Here is a 20,656-nt window from a genome sequence, read left to right on the forward strand (position 1 = left end):
TGGGGGAACAGGTCTGAAGGCAGACAGGAGCACATGCTCCCTTCCCTCCTCACACAAAAGCTCCTCAGTACAGTAGCGACATGTTCGCTGGACAAAAGCTCCACTGTCCACACATGCTCCCTTCAGATTGGCTTTTCATTGGGGAACATGTACTGCTGTGGTTTGAACAGACTGGATTCTGGAGCAAAGCCACGTAGACGAGAGCAGCAGCAAAACGTATGTTACTGTATTTTGGCAAAAAAAACACATCTAATGCGTTCACACCAAAAACGTTGTGAATTTGACGCGCGAGTAGAATACGGGCAAAGTCAGCGCACAGATACGAATGGTTGCAAAAAAGCTACTTTTCCACGGGCTGTTTGACGCGGTGCGATTTGGCGCCATTTGAAATTTTCAAACTCTGCGAAACTTCCACGTGACGCTGAGGTGCGTAAGCCAATCAGCGTTAAGAAGCTCCGCCCGTCGTCACCGCCGTCCTGCCGTTGCTGAATCAAACTGCTGTCGGTGCCCCTGAAGTAGCGCTGATAGCGGCCGTCATTCAGACGCCGTTGTGGGACTACGGATAATATTATGAACCCAGACACCATGGAGTTTGATGTTACGACATATGTGGAGTTTACACAACAAGTATGAAGCAGAACTAGTGGTTATTTAGTGGAAACGGTAACTGTTTTAACAAAGATTAGCTACATAGATAAGCCACGCCCCCTATCAGGCGCGAGAGTTTAGTGTAAACGCAGCTTTGTTGTCGAGCAAATAAACTGACGCGAGTAAAGCGCCGCAAATATTTGCAACGCTTTTGGTGTGAACGCAGCATTAGTGTGAGGTTCACGATAAGGTGTGACCCGGCCGCCATGTTGGAAATCAAACGCCGCCCGCCAGCCGGAGCGAACACCCTCCTCACGCTAAAGCTCAACAGTCCCTCACTTCTGAAAACATGTGGAGGGGAAAAGTAGACACTACACGCACAGAATCCTTGTTCATATTTCATCAGCGCCGCCTCGCTTGACAGATGGATCAGAGTTAACGAGCAGTGATTGACAGCTGTGCGAGAGGCTCCTCGGCTCTCCGATTGGTTGATCTTCATCCCGGGCGTGGTGGAATCTTACGGATGCCATCAGGAGCACGAACGGACGCCGTCGGAGCCTGATGTTTTCCAACCGGCAGGAGAGCCTCAGCAAATACGACATCAAGTCATTTTCCATTAAAGTCGGCAACTGTGGCTTTAAATGTCAATGCATTGTTTACAGCGGCAGCAGTCAGGGAGGCTTTCAGTTTAGCGGTGAAATAATAGCGAAGGCGCTCCTGCTCTGGATCATTTGTATTTTTCCTGGCAGCTTTGTCGGAGCCAAACCCAAAGTGGGTCACATCTCTGCAATGCTTTCTGAAATCATGTTGAAAATAGCTAAATAAGTAGCCACGTCCTCACTGCACCATTGTGCCACATGCCTTCCTGGATGCCGTTGTGCATGGCACTCACTAAAGAGAGGCTGCTTTGACTTCCTCAACCGTAAATCGACCAAGAAAGAAAGAAAAAAAAGCATCCTTTTCACTCATAAAACGTGTCACTGCCATTCAAGGTAGAGGTGCATCATGCATACAGTACATCCGTCTGAGCTCGTTATCCCACAATGCTTTTAATCGCCGGGCTGACAAAGTGGAACTCATTAGCATGCTTTATTTGACACTAATTCACTCGGCGTAGACGATGAGCTCCAGATCTGCCCGCTGTGGAGGAGCTGTTGGCTGCGCCACATAAGAAGGAGTCGGTTGTTCTTTTCTTTTTGGAGGAGCAAAAAAGGGAAGGAGGTACGTGTGCAGCGCTCATTAGGGAGAGCCATATGGTGGAGGAAAGAGGAGGAGAGGGGGAAAAAGAAGAAGAAGAAGAAAAAACGGGGGAGATGGAGGGATGCGGGGACACATCCTCCATTGTTGAGATTATAGGTTCTAGCTTTTTTGGACGTGTCCACCAAACTGCCGTCACATCTTCCATCAGTGGTTTACTTTTCACTCATCGGGGTGTTCCTGTTCCAACTCGACGAAGAGTGGAGGGGAGCTGTTTTTATCTCCACATGTGTCAGACTTTCTGACTGAAACTCACACCGCCAGAAACATACAGGAAAACCTCCCAACGTTACCGTGACAAACCTGTGGAGGAGGAAGGATGGAGGTGGAGCGTCGGGAGAAAGAGTGTCGTTGAGACGCGAGGGGAGTTATGATAATGGGAGTCGGATCTCCTCCTACGTGTCGACCTGATGGCATCTGCTGCCTCCACTGATCAACAAATTATACATGAAATCAATTCCCGCACCTCCATCCTCCTCCATCCCCCTCCTCCTCCCCCTCCGGTTACCTCTCCTCTCTCCTCCTTTTGCTCTGTCTACTTTCAGCTTTGTCTTCATTCCTCCTCCTTTGTCCAGCTTCTCCCCCCTTCGTTTCCCCCACTTCGCCTCCTCCCCTCCCGGCTTTGTCCTCTCATCGTCTCCTCTCTCCTCCCTCTCAGCCTCGCACTTGACAACAAGTAAGAGAAGTTTGTGTGTGTGTAGCCAGAGGGAGTGGAGCACAAACCCTCCTCCGTCCTCCTCCTCCTCTACCTTCCCATCGCTCCCTCTTTTCTTCTCTGTCCCGCCTAACCCGGCCTCTGTTCTGACCGTCTGAGAGGGCACGCTTCATCACATCCAATCCTCCCACCTGTCAATCACCCACCGCACAGAGAGAGAGAGAGAGAGAGAGAGAGAGAGAGAGAGAGAGAGAGAGAGAGAGAGAGAGAGAAATACTTTCGTTTTAGTTTGGTTGGTGAAAATGTTTGCAGTCCTTCTGATGGCGATGCTCTCACTTATAACGTTCAACCATTGAAACGGGGAAGCCACTGGTCAAACACACCGCAGTGTTTCATTTGTATCCGCTGGAGATTTCACGCAACTTATTTGCTTATTATTTTCATGAAATGTCCCGAAACGCTGGTGATGAGGTTGATCTCTGGGAGATAACAATGAGACTGAATATGAGACTAAATTAGAATCAGATCCTCTAAACTGACATGAGATCGGCTTTGAATTTAAATTAATATAACTGAGCTTTTAAGATATTGAGCCGAGGCGGAGTGCATCATGGGACGGATGGAAAAGACAACCCTCCACCAGCCCAGAAATAATTGACAAATAGTCTCCGATGGGGTTTGGTGACACTCAAACAAAGTGATCCCAAACCGTTTACTGAACTAGACTTGTACCCGAGCAACACACACCATGGGACGACTGCGGCTCAGTGGCGAGCAGGGTCGTCCATTTAATAAGAGGATTGTATTGTGTCCTTGAGCAAGACACTTAACCCAAAATTGCTCCCGTAGCTGCGCCTACAGTGTATGAATGGTTTATCGATACTGATGTGGCACCTTGCATGCTCCTCTCATCAGTGTGTGAATGGGTGAATGACGTCATGTAGTGTTAAAGCGCTCACACACACACATACACGTGCAGAGAGGCAGCTGCAGGTTGCTACTGGCGAGTCCGACAAGCACCACCACAGACTGTAGAAAGCCTCCCATCATCTGGAGAAATAAGAGAGAACCCTGATCCCAAATGGACCGGAGGATTCGACCCCAGCGGACTGTGGCACAGAGATGCAGCGGCAGCGCGATGCTCCACCAATTAACAGGCCGAGATACACACTTCATGTTTCAAACACTCACACACAGACCTGAGACCTGCAGCTATGGCGGCTCGATTATGGCAACAACAAAAAATCATCGTCATCTTCGAATACGTCGGTCAGTATTGGAGGTTATTTATTGACATTTGGAAACATCACAACACACTCATTGAAGGTCTAGTTCCAAAACCACGGCCCGCCACTGCTGTTAGCACACATGAGCGAGGGCTAACGGTCATGTTAATGTTAATGTGATGAGCCAGTGTAACACAGTAGTGTGTCAGACTTTACTGTACCCTGAGTATCATAACGATAGCATTCCTCCAGACACTCCACCTGATATCCAGTCCAGTCAACTGAAGTTAAAGATGTACGAGCATGTTTTTTGTTTTTTTTAAAAACCCCACATCAGCAAACATGACATCCTGCCTGTGACTGTGGGAGTGCAGCTCGTGTTCGCGAATGTCAGAGAGACTGCGTGATGAGGCGTTTTCATGTTAATCTCCGCGCCGCTCGGCCCACGACAAGTTCAAACGTCAAAGGCAGCACGCGCGACAAAAAAACATTCAGCATTTCCACGACAGGTAAACTGGAGCTCCGGCTCGGCGCGCGTTCATGTCAGGCTTAATGAGAACCCCGCGGTGCGACGTGCCGGCGTCCGTGAGAGCAGGATGGAGATAAATGAGGAGCACGGGGGGGCCGGCGAGGCGCCGCGTTCGCATCTAGTCGAGCTGCAGTTGGGCATTCCCGAGCCTCTACGATGGTTCTCCTGGCAGGAGGAGATGAAATGAAAGCCCACATTACTGGCGGGCGGTGGATCTGGAAAGTTATAAGAGGTAGTGGGGGAGTGAAACCGGCTGATTTGACTGAAGGCTCTCCATTTCTCAAGGCTACGCCTGCGGTTATCCTTCCTCCCTCCTGCCTCCCATCCCCCTCCCCTCCGGCTCACAGCGGGGATACACTTTAAATCACTTTGTCCTCTACCTCGAGAAACTTTCTGACAGGTCGTTCTGTGGACCGCACAAAATCTGATTCTTCCCGCTACGGAGCCAACAAATATTCTCCTCCGTCCCGTTGACTTTGTACGTTTTGGACAGCGAGGGCTTCAAGTAGAAAGACGGCGGGCTGGAAACACACCAGGGGACAAATGGAGCTTTTACTTTCAAGAGAAAGGCCTGCACAGCGATGACGCTCCCCTGCATTTCATCCCTCAGAATTGTAGCATGGTCACTCGGATGGTACCTCAGGCAAATGTGTGTGTGTGTGCGTGTGTGTGTGTGTGTATTTAGATAAATAGCTGGCACCTCTACATTCCGGACACTACTGTCAAGCTTTGCCTGCAGCCGTTATCTTCAAAGTGACACAGTGATGCTCCGGGGCCGGAGTGTCCCGGCGCCGACCTGTGAAGGCCGACTGCACGCGCACACACACACACACACACACACACACACACACACACACACACACACACACACACACACACACACACACACACACACACTGCAAAAAGGCTGCTGCGTTGTGTGAAGTCCGGCCACAAGACCAGCACGAGCACAGAGCAGCACTCAGCCACATGACACATCAGCTTGTCGGGATGAAAAAAAGAAACAAAAAAACATTTGCATTTGGTAAAAACACGAGATGTTGGTTGTTGTTTGTGAGGTTAAAAAGTAACGAGATGCACCTACAGTCCGACCGTCCCCAGGAACACAACAGCTTCCAACCAACCAACCCTTTCCCTGACTACGACCTCTTGGGGTCCTGCAGACGATGCCGGGGCACGTAGGGGAAAACATCGATACGGCAGAGTATCGCGATATTTTGCGAGGCGATATTGTATCGATACACGGAAGCCAAGTATGAATCTTTGATTTAATTAATTATAAACTTTTGAATAATAATAAAATCATTTGTTTTTTCATTTTGCTGCAATACGTTGACAAAGCTTTCCTTTGGGGACAATTTGCGGTGAAAAAAGGGAATAAATCGCAATGTTTAATACATTGCAGTGTCGTGATAGTATCAAATCGGGACTCAAGTATTGTGATAAAATCGAATCGTGGGGCCTGTGGTGATTCCCACCCTGAGTACATCAGGACTGATGGCGTCACTGTGCGGCCCAGCACGGCAAGCTGTGATGCTCCACTATGGTGGCGGTGGTTAATACTGTGAATTGTACAAAACTCTTGCTCAGGTTTATGCAACAAAACTACTCGCATAACCATAACTCCCCGTAGAGCACAGCCCCAACGTCCGTCCAACAATAATGTCAAAATGTAGAGCTAGAGGAACGGTTCGACTCGCTTTTGGCAGGTTGAGGCCATCAATGTAGGCGGGATTTCTTCTCTGATCGTCATAACGGCGCCACATTAAACTGCCATCAGCTGCCGTCAGCTTGGGTATTTTAAAATAGCATCTCTGTGCAGGATCACGATTCCCTCTGGCCAATCACAGCCCAGTATCGGCTCAGCCGGCTCCATCGATGGGACAAAAAAAAAAAGCACCAGGTACCAGGTACCTCACCCTGTTCCGACATTTGTCTTAACAGCTCTTTTTAACACTTTTCATTGGTTGAATATTTGTAGAAAGACGTAAGCGGTGACCAACAGCATTGATTTATGGGGGGAAAGAACATGAAATATGGAGTTGCAAGGTTTCCGCTCGACAGTGTGTAGATGTGTAACAATGCTTCAATCCACTGAAAATTTGCTTTCAAAACACAACCGACTAAATTCCTCTTTGGATCGAGGCACTGAGCTGTTGATTTTGCCTCTTTCATGTTGCTTTTTCGCTCCCTGATTGAATCAATGTTTTATGCTTTGTTATGTATTCCGACTGTGAGCGCACTGCGGCCAATTCTTCACAGCCTGGAGTGTCAGTGAAGTGTGTTGAAGCTCAGAGACAGGGCAGCTGTCTCCCACTTGTTGTTGGGACTCCGAGCTGAACCGTGTGGTCACCGAGTGGATTGATGGGGGGGGGGCGTTGCCTACCCTCGGCACCGAGTTGCATCAGCTAATCTTGTGAATAATGCAGAATCATGAATAAACATGGCTATCAATGCAGTGCAATACTGTAAAGGAGACCTGCCTTTACCCCCTTCTTCTATTTTCCTCCAGTTCTTCAGTCCACTCCCTCTATCTCTTTTCTTCCCCCTCCAAAAAAACACTATTTTTTCCCTCCTTTTCCTTCCCTGCCAAAATCAAACACTCCCACTCCGCCCCCTCCCTTCCTCCTGCCTCCCCCCTCCCCCCTCTGTCACTCTCTCTCTCCGCCCTTTTCTTTTCCTCTCTGGCCACGGCAGTGACAGACATTGTAGTGCCGTAGTGTTGCCGTGTCTCGGTGCGGACGAGTCAGGCCCGGCCTTCACTCTCGGCTCAATGGCTGCCCGGGTTTCCTCAAAGGCAGCCATCGAGCCGGCACAAAGCCTGCCCACTGGGAATAGACCCACAAAAGAGAAAAAGGGGGCTGCTCGCCTCCTTTGCTCCGCTCCGTCTGAAGCGGCCTGCCTCCACCACCTCCTATAAATAATACAACGCCGCCTCGACAAAAAGAAACCCTGCCCTGCTCCCGCAAGCCCCTGCTTCCATCTTTCTTTTATTCCCCCCACTCCTCCCTCTACCCATCCCCCTTATTCCCCTTCTCCTCACCCCTCTTACCTCTGATTTTAAATCCATCCAGTCAAATGTTATATTAAATAATGTACACGTCTCTGAGCCCAATGTGCTCATTATACTTTGCAGCCTTATACATTATGATATCTCATCTCATCTCATGGAGCCGTGCGCCTGCACAAGCGCCCGCAGGATTTTAAACGGTTATCTTTGAGTGAAGCTCAAGCATGTTTGGGAAGTCTTGACTGATACATGGCAATAATCTGCACGAGTTGAGAGGTGAGAGTTTGAAAATGAACCTTTTCATATAGTTTTGCTGTCGGTATGAGCGGCCTCCAGTTACTTCCATTCCTCAAGACTCTGGTTGTGTTGGTTTCTTTATGCAAAGATTCAAGGAAACAGGCCGAATAATGAAAACACAAACAATCAGATGTGGGTGAAGTGTTTTAAGTTGCGACAAGTCCTGTGCTTTGAGGGGCGTTTTAAAAACAGCCTTTTTAATAAAGCCAAGAGGAACTTTTCCAACTGTTGTATAATAGTTTAATATAGTACGCTTTGCTAAGCTCTTATTACCAATACATCAGACTTACAAGATATGTAAGATAAACTATGTGTTGTCTTGCCAGGTGATACTCGTTAGCCGAATTTAGCTCGATATTACCGTTTTATCAAAATCACAACGGTCAATCCACATGACAGACTTGACACATATGAGAGCAGTGATGGTGGTAGCAGCAGAAATAGATCATAAAATAGGTAATAAAAGCAGTACTTCAAATTGAAATATGACTAATAATAATTATAATATTACCAAGCTAGTAATATGTTAGCTCTTCATGTTAGCCAGCGCAACTCAGCGAATGTCAAACAGTGACATCGTGCATGTTCTCCACTGCCTCTCACTCATTGCAACTATAAACACTTGGGAGGAAATCCAGTTCAAACATGTGCACGAGGGATGCTTGTGGGAACGCATGAATGTGTGTATGTGTGTGTGTGTGTGTGCGTGTGTCAGTGTATTAATGTGAATGTGTGCACAGGGATTAGGCCGCTATCAGTGAAGCTCTCCCAGCCTGTCAGGCTTTAGAACGGCCCGGACAAAGAGGCTGATTTCAATGTAAATGCAGCAGCTGAGAGGACACAGCTCTCTCAGTGGGGTGACTTCCACACTCCACACACACAACCACACACACACACACAAACACACACACTCACACTCAGCATGTAGATTTGGTAGAGGAGGATATCAAGAGATAAAATCCTGAAGAGTGTCACACAAAGTTGGAGATTGCCTGGTAGCCGAGTTGATTTTGCACCTGTCAGTAATTGCAGCTCCCCAGCGCTGCGCTGCGGCTCTGTGCTGGTCCTCACAATCCAGAGTCCATCATTAGGACAGCCATTATCCCCGTGGCTGGCCTCTGCACCTCTTATTACATGCAAATAGTGCAGCTTTATCCGAGTGGTGAATGAGAGCCGGCCTCTGAAGAATGGGACACCCTCCTCGCCCACTCAAAGCCATTCCTCCATCTATTACTGCATTCTGCGCTTCAGCGCACACGGCGGCGATCTCATGGCAGCCTCGGTGTTAGAAAGGTTGAGAGAGCTGTCAATGAGACTACTTGATGAACTGAACTGCTAATGATCAAACCGAAGCCCAATGTGCATGACAATAGTGTTTTCAAACACTGAATGGTCCATTTCTATATTTCAACTTTTTAAAACAAATTTGACTTTTTGGATGTTTAAGAGATTAAATCTTTTCAATAAATACAAATGTATAAAAGTCTCCATTTTTTTTCTTTTCCTGACAAACGGGCTCCCATATTTCACGGTCCATTGTCTCAACCCAAATGTTTCGCAACAGATGTGCTTTCAGATGGTGTTGCTGTGTAGAACATGAGGAAAATGAACTTAAATGGTGAACTCCAGGGAATCAACTTGTCTTCTGCTCTTTTCTTTACAGTGTTGACCAGAAGAACTCGACCTTCCTCAGGCACTATTTCTTTTACAGTTACATTCAGTCCTCGCCAATATATACAAGAAGTTTATATGACTCACTTGGAAAGATACTATTGAAAGCTTTACGGAAGAGAGATTGAAGTTATAGCCATGAAAAAATGTTTGTTAACGTCCCAAAAAAGTCTTGGATGGAAGCGTCCATCTAAATGATGACGTGGCAAAACATTTTATTGAGTAAAAAGACAATTAACTAACAAATCCTATGAAACCTAATACAAGATCTTTCAATGCTGAAATGTAACGCCAGCTGTGCTCTCCGTCATGTCTCCAACATCAGCTGTGGATCTAAAATGAGATTCAAAGTATTCAGGAGACACCTCTGAACCGCCTGTACTGGGATCAGACTCCAGTTATGGACGCGGGGGCATTCTTAGACCGGCTTTGTTTGCTGCCCACTTCACAATATTACAAGAACGGTTAAACCTTTGATAATTTAGCATGGCATGAGACATGAATGCATGAAAAGTGCATTTTGCCATTGGAGAGTCCATCACATGTGTTAAGAGGTACTGTGGTTCTGTGCTTGGAGAGGACTGGTCCCCAATAGCAACATAATAAGTACATACCAACCACAAATTCACTGTAATGCCCACATGTACACCTAGCGGAACGGTTCAACTGGCTTTTGGCAGGTTGAGGCCCTCAATGTTGGCGGGATTTCTTCTCTGATCGTCGAAACGGCGCCAAATTAAACTGCCATGACGCCATCTGCCAATGCCAGACAAGCACAGTGTGGCAACCAGCAACCACATAGAGGGATCAGTAGGAACAAGCTCAAATCGTGGCACCGGCAACTCATAGAGGCATATCCGGTTGCACGTGGCGGCCCTTCCGGTTCCCACCTCATCTCTACGACATGCCCCGGCATCTGCGAGATGCCCCGGGTTGCAGAAACAAAGACACATCCTTCTTCTTTTTAAAGGTCAAAAGGTCGGACTACACTTTACTCTGCAAATATAAAGCTATTTAATGTGAGCATGAATATAAAACACAACTAAAATGTAGATATAACACCACTCTTGCTAGAATTCAAAGACATTTAAAGACATAGGACCCAAGAAAAAGCAGTCGCCATCGTCCCTTGTAGTCTTCCCATGAAGAACATTAGAGTTTCACCTCATGCTTCATTCCCTGTGAGTGTGAGAGACTGCCTGCTGCAGCGTACTGTTTGTCTCTTCTTCTTGCATGGTAATGAGTACGTACCTGTCAGGCAATCGTGTGCAGGATGCTGCCTCAGGTCAGTGCTTGCTGCCAGAGGATGCCTTGCCATGGCTGTTCCTTCGTGCAGACACCTGTATGCTGTCCCCGCTCTCTGTCTGCAGCTTGACATTTGGTACGGTGAAGATAGAAGACACTGCGGGGGGAGAAGACGCAAGCAGATTAGAAGCAGGCGGGCTGACAGGAAGACGAACGTCTCAGAATGTGTTGTTAAAAACAGAAATGGTTATTAAGAAGAGGAATACATGAATATTTAGTTTGCAGCAAGTCTTTTTTAAATGTTGTTGTCATAGGTAGAAGTGTCTTTAATGGAGTTTTAAGTTGCGTCATGTAACATTTTAAAACTTGTGTATCTCGAACGTGAGATTTCAACATAGGCTCTCACTGGCAACATGGCCGCTAAACATGTTACACAGAAAGTTGCATGGAAAATACTTTATGATAGTATTACTATATACTATATAGGCTACTCTGTGACCCTTGTGGGTTAAATGTTTTAAAGAAGGTCATTTGTCTCATCAGTTCCTGTTACGTCATATTACGCCCCTTTTCACTGCAGGAACTTAAGCTAACACCTGGGGCTTCCTGTGACCTGAACTAACCCATTATCCGTTGTGGCTTTGGGACCAGGCTCTTCCTTGCCGTTCTGTCATGTCTTTGCACTTGAATTGCCTCCTCTCCCCGAATACTAACAGATGCCTAGACATTGAGCTAACGTAACAATGAGCAGCAAATAACTGCTACTAATCTTATGAGTTTGAGCTCGCTATGCTAATGCTGTTGGAAAACTAGCATTAGCATTGGTATACACTATTATATTAATTCTTCCCTTGGAGTTGATAGATTGACGTTAGCAGTAGTTTCTAATGACATTAGCATAGCTGGCTGATGTCAGAAAACTCAGGAGTTTAGAACAAGTTATAGTCATTAGCCCCTTTTCAATGCAGGAACTTAAGCTAACACATGGGGATTCCTGTGACCGGAACTAACCCATAATCATTTGTGGCTTTGGGACCAGGCTCTTCCTTGCTGCTCCACCATTTCTATATTCACTTGAATTGCTTCCTCTCTCCATAAAACTAGCAGTAGTTTGCTAATGACATTAGCATAGCTGGCTGATGTCAGAAAACTCACGAGTTTAGAACAAGTTATTGTCTTCAGACATTCGGAGCAAAAGCTACGAAAAATGAGGCGCAGATATCCCACGAAATGTAACAGTGAACGAGGAAGTGTGAAGACCGCTAAATCACACAGGAGGTGGATGAGACCAAGAAACTCCGATCTTTCAGTCAGGGGACAGCTATTCGTTGCAAAAACAAAAAGTTGAGGTTTTTGGTCACGTACATTTCACAATTAGTGACGGCACTGTCACGGTTCTAGCAATGGAGGGGCTGGAGCTCTGCAGCGGGACGCTTCGGCCTTGGGGAGGCGTCCCTCACAGATTGAAAACCCATGAGACAGAGACTCATCGGTATCGTAGTATCTATCCAGCCAGCCGAGCTGACCGTGTCTCAAAGTTTGAATCATTAAAAGTGTTGGCCACAATATTGCGACATTATCCTGAGTTGTCATGTTCACAATACCATTAAAGAAACATACAAAATAGTAATTCAAGTGTGAGGAAAATACCCACTGCTCTACCCCATTGGATCATCATAGTTCTGCTTATAATCTGGGACACAATAGAGATACAAAGTTGTTTATTCAGCACTAATTCCTATTGGGGGCAAATGGATTGAAATACTGGCTCCATATGGGAAGAGCACATCCTTCTCTATAAGTAGGAAATAAAGGCAGCAGGGGAAACGGACGGACAGCTGCTCCATCTGAGCACTTTCTTTCCTTTCACTTCCAGATCTATATAAGTCCAGAGAGACGGGAGCTTTTTCTTTCCTCCCTCAAGTCCTTTACTCACTTCTTGTACTGCCAGACACCCACGCACTCACTGAAATCAAATTAAAAATGTCACAATCCAATCCACACAGTAACAGCAACCTCAGGAGCTCTTATTGTCTCAATAATTCTGCCATTGTCCATGGTAATCTGTCTGGGTATTGTCTGGATAAACCCATAATACACAGGACAATAGAGTGCACAGTTGGCCGTAGAGAACATACGCTTCATCCCTGCTGGGATAACATGGGACGTTCATTTGAAAGGTTCATCAATTTCTCCACCATTGCTGCCATGTTTTTTCTTGGCCAGTACATCCTCCGTGGTTACTGGCCGTACTGGGTGTTGCGAGCGGTGCGGCATGCTTCCACTGGGCGGCTCCCTGTGGCTCCCGTCTCTCTCGTGGCGGAGGAACATGATTGCCATGCTGCGGTTGTAGTCAAACACTCACAGCTGGAGTAATTAGCCAGTTCTTTATCTACATTCAGTTCTCATTTGCATAATTTTGACACGTCCTTCCCCCACAAAACTCTCTCTCACACACACACACACACACACACACACACACACACACACACACACACACACACACACACACACACACACACACACACACTTTGTGTTTATCCACTTTTGTCCTCATTTTAGGAAACTGTTTTAATTCACTCCCATTCTTCCCTCAGTGGCTCTGCTGCCTTGCCTGTGTCACATGCGTGTGCAGAGGAGAAAGAATCTGAGAGAGAGAGAGATAGGGAGAGAGAGAGAGAGAGAGAGAGAGAGAGAGAGAGAGAGAGAGAGAGAGAGAGAGAGAGAGAGCTAGCATGACAGGAATCTAAATGAGCCATCTCTCTTCTCTCCCTCTCTTAGTGACCGCCGCTCTCTGATTCTTTTCAGACATGACAACCTGCTGGGTGCTGATAACAGGATTAATAATGCTGAAAAATCCTAATCGGCGGGAATAAAAAAAAAGAGAAAGCAATTCTCCATTAAAATTGCCACCATGTCAGGATAGCAGCTTAAGGGATTGGTGATGTATGTAGCGTGTCAAATAATATGCACATGTCATCTCTGACATACCTTCATTCAATAACCCAATTCTGTGGGATTAATTGAAATACAGCCTCACTGTGAAGCTTTGGCTGGAGCATAAAACACAACTGTATTAATGAACATCTCTGGCATGAGACGGATCTCAAAATGGTCGCAAATGTGTTTTACATGATCCAGAAATGTGTACAAATGTGTCAGATTTGTGGGTAACGTGCAAACACATGTTCCAATCTAAAAAAACATCATCACGTACAGTTTCATACAGATGCCACAAATGCAAGCTGCGTTTAAGTGCTGGTGGAAAACTGGGACATCTGGACTTTATACACGGTGCGTAATTTCAAAGTGGGACAGCGTGTTTTTCTAAATAGACGTCTGTAGATCAAGATACAAGTTAAATATAACTTCTTTTATAGATGCTGATGGTAAGTGATGAGAAGCCCAAAAATAGTAAATCATGCATGAAGAAATTCAGCTGATTTCAGGAAGCTGGCTGTGCGACCACTTTGAGAACAAACACGCTCCCTTACGATCCGCTTCTGAAGGGAAGATGTAGTGAAAGCAAAGACGCGTTTCTGAGGTTCACCGAGCGCCTCGTGAGCTCAAAAAAATCACACTGAGTGTGTTTGTGCGGCCGGCAGAGGTCCGGCCGGGCCGACCGTCCCCACGGCATCAGCAACATAACAGAGGCTTTCTCTGAGCGAACAAAACAACCCGAGGACGCTGCTCGCCGCCTTCTTTACAGAGGCAGAGAGAGAGAGCGGAGCAGGAGGATAGTGTACGATCCAGAGGGAGAAACTAAACAGAGAGGAGTCAAAGCCTGAGAGAGACAAACCTGTGTTATTTTAAGAAAGCAAACCACAGCTTTTGCACATTTATAGATATTGTTTGACTCGATGCCGTTACATTTCATTACTTCGAGTGAGTAGTTGCTAATTTTTCAGCACTCAAACTTATGAATCACCTACATTTATAAATGTACAGCAAGTTTTCTAATTTTGAGGCACATAGTAACATAATCGGATTAAATATCACGTCAACAACACGACACTATGCTGCAGCACTACTATGTGTAACCCTTTGTCTTTGTTGTGTGTTAATAAAACCATACACAGCACAACGTAGTGAAATCTGACCTCAGTATTTAACAGTTCCAAATATTATTGTTATTATTATTATATTAAACCTAAACGTTATTTCATGAACTTTGACCTCTGCAGGGAACCCATCCTCAGCATTCACTGTGAAGCACCGAGGAGATACTTAGGGTTCAGTGTCTTGCTCAAGGACACTTGGACATGTCAATGTTATAGCACTATACTATACTTTAATACATACTAAACAATTCAATTGTTTCTCAATATACAAACTACTGTTCTACTATGAGCTTGTATACACCACACTGTCATATTCTGTAACAGTATACACAAGTCTATCGAGTGACTTGTGTGAGCTGGAAGTAGTTTTTTACCCTAAATCTGCTCACCATTTGGCGAAGTTGCATTGCTGAAAGTATGCTGAATGTTATGGGCTCCTGTCTGCAGCGTCATGGATGCACAGACACTATCACTGGATCCTTCTGACACTGCAGGAAATGTTCATACAAGCTCGGGCATGACGAGGAGCAGATTTATGGTCGTTTATTCATCAGAAACAATGACTCAGTGAATGGAAGTCACACTGAATCGAAATAAGTTCATCATATCTGCGTGTTTGGATTTGATTTGCGTTCTAACGACAGAGTCAGTGTTTTGACGCAAATTGAGGCAATCGGGCGCTGAGGTCTATGAAGGACCGTTCTTCTGCCCTCCATGAGCAGTGTGTCACAGCTGCTGCTGCTGACACACGCCAGACGACAATTATCAACTTCTTGTTGTTCTCACACTGTAATTTGCAGATGTCGCATGAAATCAATTTGTAAGTACTGCAAATAATCATAAACCACTTTTTATAAAGACCACAAAAACCTCCATTGGGCGGGTGAAGCAAAGCCAGCGGACTGTTGTTCATGTCCCGTGTGAATGGAGTCGTCAGCGTTGATTCATTTGTCAAACAACTTCAGTACTTAAGTAATGCCACTCCTGCAGTTATTTTAATCTAAACCACCACCTCTTCCTAAACCTAACCAAGAAGTTGTGTTGTCTCAAGCTAACCAAGAAGTTGTGTTGTCTCAAGCTAACCAAGAAGTTGTGTTGTCTCCACCGAACTAAGAAGTTGTGTTGTTTCAACCTAACTAAGAAGTTGTGTTGTCTCCACCTAACTAAGAAGTTGTGTTGTTTCAACCTAACTAAGAAGTTGTGTTGTTTCAACCTAACTAAGAAGTTGTGTTGTCTCCACCTAACTAAGAAGTTGTGTTGTCTCCACCTAACTAAGAAGTTGTGTTGTTTCAACCTAACTAAGAAGTTGTGTTGTTTCAACCTAACTAAGAAGTTGTGTTGTTTCAACCTAACAAAGAAGTTGTGTTATCTCAACCTAACTAAGTAGTTGTGTTGTCTCAACCTAACCAAGTTGTGTATGTTAAGTCAGAAGTTTCATTTGAAAAAATTGTATGCATGTACAAATTGGAAATTGTGGCTGGACTTTCAAATGCATGACTTTTTCATAAATATCATACAAAGTGTTGTCTAAGGATATGTTTTAATCACACCATCACACACCTGTCCCTTTGACCTCATGTAGTATCATCACCTCTCTCCCTCCTAACCATCATTCCTGTCTCTGCTGCCCCCCTGGGGAGTGCTCCTGATGCCCTACTCTAAAGTAAAGGACTCGGGTGGTGTACATGTTGTGTTACGTACTGTCTTGCAGCTCCCAGAGCCGTGGAGGAAGGTTGCTGAAGTACTCGTGGTTCAGCGCCGCCTGGGCCGACAGGCGGTTCTTTGGGAAGCACTGGAGGAACCTGGAAGCCAACTCCTCGGCATGGTCCACATAGCCCAACCTGACGCGCACAAACACAGACACAATCAGGAACGTACACACACAGTATATACAGAGATACAGGCAACCTGTACAGGCTTCTACTTCATCCGGATCAAACCTCGAGTTACCCATCATTCACTCCTCTGAGAAAGAAACTCACTTTTCCTCCAAGTCACAGAGCTGCTGACAACAAAAAACACCGCTCTTAATTATGCTGAAGGTTTGCTGACTCAAGAGGAAAAACACTTCTGAGACACGCACGTACGCAAGAGAACAACCCCCCCATACACACTCACACACACACACACACACACACACACACACACACACACACACACACACACACTTACACCTTGCTCCTTTGAGCTCGCCTCAAACATGGCGACTGGGTCACCGTGAAAAACACAAATTGTTCATTAAAAGCTTAGTGAACCGTGTGTGTGTGTGTGTGTGTGTGTGTGTGTGTGTGTGTGTGTGTGCGTGCGTGTCTGTGTACGTTCATACTGGGAGTCACTGAACTCCTGAACCAGCCCTGCATCGCAGCGCCGACGGGGAGCAAAGATTGAAAATAAACGAAGAGCAACAACTCCAGTCAGTAATTAGGCATCCACTGCATTAAATAAACATGATGTTATTCAGCGCAGCTCGCCGGCCCCGCCGCTCGCACTGCTCAGAGTGCCTCTCATGTTCTGCAAGCTTCTCATGGTCGGCTCCCTAGTCAAGCACTCTGACAGCCACTCCCATGGCTCTCAATGGGGATCTCAGCTCGACTTATCAGCGGAGAGACAGAGGGAGGATAAATCTCTGTTCGACTCGTCAACGCCACTCAGCAAGAGGCAGAGATAAAGTTAATGAAGTCCATCAGGGCCTCTTCTTGCCTCTGTCTCATACAGATGGATCATCCTGTGTAATTCCACTGCAAAGTTTAAAGACTAGTCTTTGTGTGAAACTATACTGATGGAGAAAAAAAGGCCTCCTCCCACATCACTGTTTAAATGATATGGGCTTTTAAGGCCACTGCTGGTGCTGGATCTGGCGTTATAGTTTGAAGCAGTGCCGTGGTGATCCTCTCACAGGTTGGCAGTGAGAGGGTCTTGTTTGAATTGACCCTTTGCTAAGCCCCGCCCACCGCGGCTCCTCTGTGGAGCGGTCAGAGCTACCACGCTGTCGCTAACTGCACTCCCTGAAGAAATAGTCTGTACATTTTGGAAAAACAAACACATTGATTGTAGAGAGAAGCAGAATGAGTTTAAAGGACATATTCATGGTATCAAACAGTGTTCATCTTGTAGAACCAAAAGCGAACGATGACTTATTCATGTTGGCTTCCTAACTTACGTACAAATCAACTGAAGTCAAATCAACCCAAACAACAATGTTTTTCTAAAGTGATTTTTTGCCCAAACATGACCGAGAAGTTCTGTTTTAACTCACAAAGTTAAGCTGACCTTCAGAGCGTCACAGTTTGAGGTGTAGAGACGGCAAGAGGTCCTGACTCAGCGTCCGTGTGTAACAAGTGGTAATGAAAGCACGAAAGTAAAGGTCAGCTGAATCAACATCTTCATCTTCTGGGACCATCGATACGGAGACCATCCAGTGTCTGTTGGTTGAAGCCAACACATAGTGAAGGTAGGTGGGGCTGAAGAACTTTTACCAATATTGGGGTAAAAAATAACCTCATTTAAATCCAATGAGCCCCCCAGAATCCATATTTGGTCTGTCACAGTGAATTTAACTGCAGGCAGGCTTTGCTCTGTAGCTCCTCTGCAGGCATCAGGACAAACAGGTCGACATGTAGGTGTGAAATCCCCTGGATGTGAGCACGCTGCTGGCCTGTGAGGAGTGTCGACGTATACAATGGGTGCACATTCCTTCGTGCTATTGCTGTCAGCTCGGCCGAGAGACTAAGTGCACATCTGCTGCTAGGTCGATCGTATCTCCTTCAAAACGATCAAACAGCTCCAGGTGATGGCACATGCACAGCGGAGAGAAGCATTCCTTCTTCAGCGGTGCATGGGGAGTGCTTTTTATGGTATTCTATCAGAAAACTGCACGGAGGACCCAGGTAGGGCGAGAAACCGGAAACCACAAGCTTGTATCGTGTCACCCTGAAACCACAACCACCAGCATAGCAAAGCATGGCAGACCAGTGTCTTTGTTGGACAGCAGGAGCCGCCATGTCTTTTATCTGAAGACGTCCGATGGAGCGCTCTCATCGCGTCTGACTCATTTAGCGATGAGGATGTTGTGAAGGCAGCAAGTCGAAGCATGCAACTCCACAGTGGTCACATTCTGGATCCGGCGGTGGTCCAACGATTTGGGTTATTGAAAGTTGATGTCAACACGTTGGATCATAGCTGCAGTCAAAGTTTTGATGCTTACCGTATTGCTGCGATTGTGTCTCAGAGAGAGGAAAAAAAAGCTGGTACGGACTTCTTTTAAAAGATCCATGTGTTTTAAGATGTGGTGAGCCCAACTCGGTCATGTTCAGGAAAAGATCAGGGTTTGAGGCCTGCGTCGCATGGTCACTATGGTCATAGTCACTCGTCAATCACTCACATTGTTTCAGCCGGATGAGGAAAAACAGCACAGAGATAAAAGATGGCTGACAGGGAGCAGGGAGCGGGAGAGGGTGAGCCCTCTCAGGGCAGACACACAGGGAGTGTCTGGGTTCATATCAAATCCATCGCTGCCTGGCCTGTGATGAAAGGCAGCAGAGAGGAAGTGATGGTCATTAACATTCCACCTCACTTTCTCGCTTCACTTTTCTATTTCCTCCAGGACGGGAGAAAGGGCCAGGAGACCGGGAGGGGAATCGTCCACCTCGCTGTACTCTGCTTTTTATGCGTCATCACATGCTCAATAGACGTCTTTAAATGCCGGAAACACAAGAAGCAACCGTCACCAATCTTTTCTATTGGAGCTGCAAAGTTTGTACAGCAGAGACTTTTATGTTACAACTGATCTGTTGATACCTGATTTCATATTCATAAAACATACAAGGCACACAATTCTCTCGTCAGCGGGGGTGGATCACAGCTTGGTGATTCTCGCTGATTAGAGAGCTGGAGTCTGACATCGTTCACTCGCCTGGTGCTGCTTTAAAAAAATAAAATGAAAAAAAAAACCTTAAGGGAAAAGAGACAAACTCCCCTTTGCCCTCTGCGGCCTCCCCTCCAGATGTAAGCCTGAGGCACACAGTGGCACACATCTGGGACCAGCCCCGACCGGGCCACCACGAGTCCTTCCTGTCTACGCATCTGTTGTTCCGGAGAAGAAACACACACACACACACAGACACACACACACACACACACACACACGCTGGAGGGAGAGCACGTGAGCTGCAAGGAGTGTGTTCACAACCCATGGGAGTTTGTCTCTAAAGACAGGAACGAGGGTAATAGTGTGTCAGCAACAGCACCCCATACACACACACACACACACACACCTACACACACACCTACACACACACTAAACCCGTGTCTGAGCGGTTCACCTACTTGTTCCACGCTTGTCTGAGCTTCTTGGCGCTGTACACTGTAAAGCGGTCTGTAATGACAAGAGGACAACAAACCAACAATGAAGTCACACACAAGCTGATCACATCAATGTAGCATCAATACTTAAAAGCTGTTGCATTGGTTCAACCCTTATCACAGAGCATAAGTCTCAGAAGCCCTTATCGTTCTCTGAGTTTCTTACGTTCTTTGCAATTAGCCCGTGTTTCTAATCACAGTTTTCATATAGAAAGCCTGACAGCGGCTTAAAGGGCACAGCCCTCCACTCCTCCGAGGGTTTGAATATAAAACATATGCAAAACGTATCTGCAGGAAGAGATAGCAACTTTGAAGCACTTGGGAAACGGCAGCATGGAATTAATGGGAGTTCATTAATGACTGGAAATATAATTTTTGAAGAAAAAGTGAAATATGTCCAAATATACATGAATGTCAAAAATACCAGGATGTTCTGTAACATTTGGTCACTTTGTGCAGTTTGCATCTCTGCAAGCTTTTCAGGCTTCTCTGACCCACAATCCTTTTCACAGCAGATGTATGAGCAAGAGGGTCAAAGTTCAAAGGTCAAAGGTCAAAGTAGTGTCCCAACTGAATGCACACTGCATGTAACTCTGACTTTGTAAAGGCAGCGCCGTTACGTACCGAGATGGAAAAGAACAACTAGAGTTTATGGAACGCAGTGAATGTCTTTATTTGTGTCACAAGACATTTGTACTCATCACTATATGAAACTCATGGTATTGACTCACCCACTGAGTTTGTTTATACAATAAA

General features: G+C 46.1%; 1 protein-coding gene across 4 annotated transcripts in view; it reads right to left on the reverse strand.

Moving 5' to 3' along the window:
• Nucleotides 1–20,656, reverse strand: part of cdk14 (cyclin dependent kinase 14) — a 177,239-nt gene that overhangs the window by 32,517 nt on the left and 124,066 nt on the right. For all 4 annotated transcript variants that reach the window (XM_068569451.1, XM_068569452.1, XM_068569453.1 and 1 more), the window contains 3 exons: nucleotides 19,865–19,913; nucleotides 16,241–16,380; nucleotides 10,485–10,635 (listed from right to left, as the gene is read on the reverse strand). In XM_068569451.1, coding sequence (XP_068425552.1) covers nucleotides 10,520–10,635; nucleotides 16,241–16,380; nucleotides 19,865–19,913 — 305 coding nt within the window. In that variant the 3' untranslated portion in view covers nucleotides 10,485–10,519. The remainder of the gene's footprint in view (nucleotides 1–10,484; nucleotides 10,636–16,240; nucleotides 16,381–19,864; nucleotides 19,914–20,656) is intronic.

This window comes from Clinocottus analis, unplaced genomic scaffold (genome assembly GCF_023055335.1).
Source record: "Clinocottus analis isolate CAN_PGR_092001 unplaced genomic scaffold, fCliAna1.0.p SCAF_9, whole genome shotgun sequence".
NCBI lineage: Eukaryota > Metazoa > Chordata > Actinopteri > Perciformes > Cottidae > Clinocottus > Clinocottus analis.